The following is a 5,000-nucleotide window of genomic DNA, read 5'->3' as shown; positions in this document are numbered from 1 at the left end:
AGGAAGAGGAAAAGGAAGAGGAGGAGGAAAGGGGAAAGTAGGGGGAGGAGGAAAGGGGAAAGGAGGGGGAGGGGGAGGAGGAGGAAGATCATGAAGAAGAAAGTATATATGTATGTATATACATATATATAATATATATATTATACAATATATACATTATATATTATACATTCTATACATATTATGTCTACTATATTTACTATGTATATTGTATATTATATATACTATATATTACAAATATCTTACATGAAATATATCATATATATTATATATATTACATAGGAGGAAGAGAAAGAAGTATATGAAGAAGAAGAAGAAAAAAAAAAGAAGAATATTGCATATTATATACATAATATGCATTGTATAATAACATATATCATATAAAAAATAATTAAATGAAATAAAATAATATAAAACAAAATAACACAAAAAGGGAGAAAAAGAGATAAGAATGAACTTACATTCCTGCTTGTTCCCACAAGAGAAGCTTCCCATCATAAAACTGATGCTTATCACATAAGAGCAAGGCATGGTCACGGCTACAACCACTCTCTGTATTACGCAGTAATTCCATTATCTTTTCACCCAGTACCACCTGCTCCTGACCTGAAATCACAGAGAAGATGATGTTATAATCTTCCATTTCAAACCTTCAAAAAAATTCAGTTTTATATCCATTGTGAATTGTCTCAAAAGCCATCTTATTCACAGTAATACCTGGAAAACTGGACATTCACAAAAAAATTTCTTAGAATACTATGTCTGTTACCTTCTGGGGCTAGTCCATACTGGTGCAAATACTCTGCCAAGAGGGTTGTATAGAGCTTGTCTGACAGCTTCCCTGGGATAGTTGCCATTTTCTCAAGAAATGCAATTGCTTGCTCACTATGTCCCACTAAAAGGTACTCAAATTCCTCTGGATCCCCATACACTGGTTCTTCTGGGGTGAGATAGCCATCCAGTGAACCCTAGAGAGAGATTTTACTTAAACAGGGCAAGTTAGGTTCTATGGAATATAACAAATTCCTTTTTCAGTTTGACAAAAAAAAAAAAAAAAAAAAAAAAAAAATGAATAGCTGTATGCTTCTTCTGGAGTCTCCTCTTTCAAGATTAGTTACCAAAATCTGAATAATAAAAATAAATGAAATCTCTGACTTCAAACAATTATCAAAAGTTATACCCTTGTGAAATATACTTATTAAGGATGATTATCACCTATGGCCTCTGCATTTTCAAGTGACCTACAGCAGAACTCACCTCTTTGATAAGGGGAGTGTTGCTTGGCTTGTAGTCAGTACAAAGTCTTATCAAAAGCTCTGTTGTCTCATCTGCCACATGATTCAGCAGGACTGATCCGTACCTCATTACACTTGATTTAGCTTCCTCAAAGTCCAGAGTTTTAATATACCTGTTAGATTCATAGCACATAAGCAAAATGATAATCATAATGGCATATATTTCAATAACTGTATGTAGACATCCACATTTATACATATCTAGCTCTATCTACATCATGCACACACCTCAAAGCTGCAACATAATCCTTTTTATCATCAATAAGGATTGCAAGGTGATGATGATGTAGCTTGTGTTTAGCTGCAAGAGCCAGAGCATGATCATAGTATCCGGCACTGCGGCACACACGCACTCCTAGCTCTACATCACAATCCACAGCCCCATCTTTGCTCTGTTAAGTAAATGTAGAGAAAAGGGATAGTTCTTCATATACATATTTACAAAAAACTGTCACATAACTTCATTCAAACATTTTTAAGACATTTACCGAGATAACTTCAGTTGATATTTCTTTGCTTACCATAATAAACTCATCCAACTGCTGGGTGTCTCTCAGGCGAGTGTAACAGTTCAATAGAAGACTTGTGTGATCGGCTGTGGCTGACCCAGAACGGTGTAAAGCTTGGAGGTATGTTGTCAAATTGTGAATATGTTGAGTGTCTAAATACTGCAACATAAGAAATTTTGAAATTTACCAATTACAAGAAATTGTAAAATAAAACATAATTATAAGAATTACACCCAAACATCTTTTTCTTACCATCTCATTTCCTTAATACATCTATATGAATATCAAACAGAGAAGAATCACATAAGCTATATATAAAAAAGACACCCACTTTTCTTTCCTTTAAAATAATAAAAAATACAACTATAATTCTGGATTTTTTTTTTTTTAAGAGAAACTTTTTTAATATAAAAAGGGTGATGATATTGGCCCAACCTTTCTTATAACATATGATGGTTCAAGGTGTGGGATGGTTTTGATGTACTGGTCCATTGCGGCAGGATGGTTACCCTTGCTGTATAACCAATCTCCATACTGACGAAGAATTTCAGCCACCTCCTCTTGGTCACAGCACTGTGTTTTGGCCAAACTATTGGGGGAAAAAAATAGATAAAAAGATAACAATAGGATATTCTTTCTATTCATATCATCCATATGGTGTTGGCACTACACAGCTTTCACATATACTTTGCAGTGCACCCAAAAGTGTGCATCAAATAACCCTCAGATGATGAACCTTTCTTATCAACTTTAAATAAAGCCACACAAAATCTTTGTTTAGCCTTACCTTATTGCAATATCAAACTGATTTTTCTTGAAGAGTAGTTGGAACTTGCTTTGGAGGTCTTTCTCTGACATGTGCACCATAGCTGGCTCTGTTGTGACCAGGTAGAGGCCTCCCCATTCCCCCACGACCCCTGCTAACCCCCTCACCTTTGTGCTCAGGGCCACCAACTTGTTAGTTAGATCGTAAACAGTGATACTTCTTTCACTAGCCCTGGAATTATTCAGAAAATTTACTTTTTCACCTAAAAGCAAAAAAAAAAAATAAGATAAAGGGAGAGAGTGAGAAAATAGGTAAATAGAAAAAATTACATGCAATACATGTTAGTGTGAGGTAGTATATTTGGATCTTTCTTTTTATCTAAAATTCTGTTCTACAAATAAAAGCATTATATATACATTAACACACACATACAAACACAGAGAGAAATGAATGTAAGTGTTTATTCATTTACTTATTATATAGATATAGATATATTCATATAAATACTGACAGTCAGATAAAGATAATAATGACTAAAAATGCTGCCTCACACAAATATGAAAGAATAAAGGTAGTGAATTAGGTAAACCACATAATACTTGAATGATTTATCAAATAACACTGTCTTTAAATATATGAGTGTTTTACAACTTAATAACATTTCCAACACTATCTAACCATTCAGATACTAAGCAAGACAATTCTATAAATTTAGCAACTTATGTGTCAATGACTAACCTGCTAGCAGGCAATCCTTTATCAATAGTGCCAACTATGAGGTATCCTCTAAACCATGCTACCATGGACTTTTCTCCTTCAAACACATAGCATGAACCACGGCTGTCACTTGTGTAACTATATATAGCCTGAAAATCAAAATTCTCTTAAAATTCTCTCCATACCATACTACTAATGGCATTTTACATACAAACTTAAAGGTACTACCAATCATAACACACACACGTATAACGAGAATGAGCTAAATCCTACTGTCAAAATTTATGACTAGTGTGCAATGGTGGAAAACCCACTATATACCAAATGGTACTGTAAGATTTTCCCTGTATACTGTATATTCTTTCATTCTTGAATTTCACATATCTATCAAAGCTAATTGTAGTACTGTTTTTGGCATAATCAGAATCTTAGAATTTTTGGTAGATAAATACTGCATTTCTTTCATGATCTTTATGTGTACTGTTAAAAGAATAGCAGTAGATAACATGAACACTATTTGTTTTTCATGAGTAATCTTAGTGAACTCATGCAGCAATAAATCTTATTAATGTTTGCACTGTAATTTGTGCCACAATAATGCTATACTACAAAATATCATATAAGGCAAGCTGCAATCTTACATCAGGTCTTGCCACTAAGAAATGATGCTCGTGACGACCATCAGCAAGTGTCGCACAACCAGGCTCACAACCCACAGAATCCAGCTCAACCTGTGAAAATCAACATCTAATTAATATTCTATTTCAATTCATCAAATCCACAGTATATATATATTTTTTAAGTTCAAAAGTACTTATAAACAAGTATTCAGAAAACTTACTGTTGTTTCTTTATCTCTAGCAGTGCAATTGATACAAAAGATATTGTTCTTTGTGGTGACAAAGAGATGAGTTGCACGTGTGTTGTGTCGGATATGAAGAGATGTAATGCTGCTGGAAACTGTCAGCAAGACTCGGTGTTTGCTGCCACGGTCTCGACTCACCTCACCTGTGAAAAAGTGTAATGGGGACAATTTACTTGGCAACGGGGTCAACCCAAGGAAATATATTATTAAATGATAAATTCTGCCAGTACTCCTCCTATGAACACTATATGAATCACCAAAGAAAATGTTAACAATTTGGAGGAGAAAACCCAAAAATATACCAGCACTTGAACAATCTGTGAAGGAGGGAGAGAGAGGTTTACAATCACAGCTTAGTTTTACCATATAGGGAGTTTATATGCTATACATCTCACCTCGATAAAGCATGACAGAGCCATCCTGGAAACCAACAGCCATAAGGGACAAATTGGGATGGACAGCTAGTGCTGTGACCTTGGGCACTTTCCCTGCTTGGTTGAGGCCGGAGCTAGCTCGACTCCCAGCCTGGTTTGGCCTGGGATCTGGACATAATGTCCTGAGACAAGGTGGTTGACCATGAACATCAGCCTTGTCTGGGGCCCAGACCTTGATCTCTGAGGGTCCATCATTCTTATCCTGAAACAGACAAGACGAAACAACTTAATTTGAGAATGATGTCTTGAACAATCACATATCTCTATTTCTCAATATCACATAAACTTATTCAACAAGGGTAACCTTACAAATCTGAGTAAGAAATACTTACAGCTACAGTGATGATGATGCTTGTGTGGTCAAAGGCTGTGATAGACTTGACCGCCCTGTCAAAGGCTTGAAAAGAGTCAAGT

General features: G+C 35.2%; 1 protein-coding gene across 2 annotated transcripts in view; it reads right to left on the bottom strand.

Annotated features, from left to right (window-relative positions):
- The window catches only part of Vps11 (vacuolar protein sorting 11), a 19,997-nt gene that overhangs the window by 7,487 nt on the left and 7,510 nt on the right, over nt 1-5,000 (bottom strand). For both annotated transcript variants that reach the window (XM_070130631.1, XM_070130632.1), the window contains exons 3-14: nt 4,919-5,000; nt 4,548-4,788; nt 4,129-4,295; nt 3,929-4,018; nt 3,309-3,436; nt 2,592-2,801; nt 2,240-2,393; nt 1,817-1,963; nt 1,524-1,687; nt 1,258-1,408; nt 770-968; nt 462-606 (exon numbers count right to left, since the gene is read on the bottom strand). The exon at nt 4,919-5,000 is cut by the window's right edge and continues 92 nt beyond it. In XM_070130631.1, the coding sequence (XP_069986732.1) occupies nt 462-606; nt 770-968; nt 1,258-1,408; nt 1,524-1,687; nt 1,817-1,963; nt 2,240-2,393; nt 2,592-2,801; nt 3,309-3,436; nt 3,929-4,018; nt 4,129-4,295; nt 4,548-4,788; nt 4,919-5,000 (1,878 nt within the window). The remainder of the gene's footprint in view (nt 1-461; nt 607-769; nt 969-1,257; nt 1,409-1,523; nt 1,688-1,816; nt 1,964-2,239; nt 2,394-2,591; nt 2,802-3,308; nt 3,437-3,928; nt 4,019-4,128; nt 4,296-4,547; nt 4,789-4,918) is intronic.

The sequence above is a fragment of the Penaeus vannamei genome, chromosome 15, assembly GCF_042767895.1.
Source record: "Penaeus vannamei isolate JL-2024 chromosome 15, ASM4276789v1, whole genome shotgun sequence".
Taxonomy (NCBI): Eukaryota; Metazoa; Arthropoda; class Malacostraca; order Decapoda; family Penaeidae; genus Penaeus; species Penaeus vannamei.
Note: the sequence above shows the minus strand (reverse complement) of the source record. Positions and strands in the feature narration are given on the sequence as shown.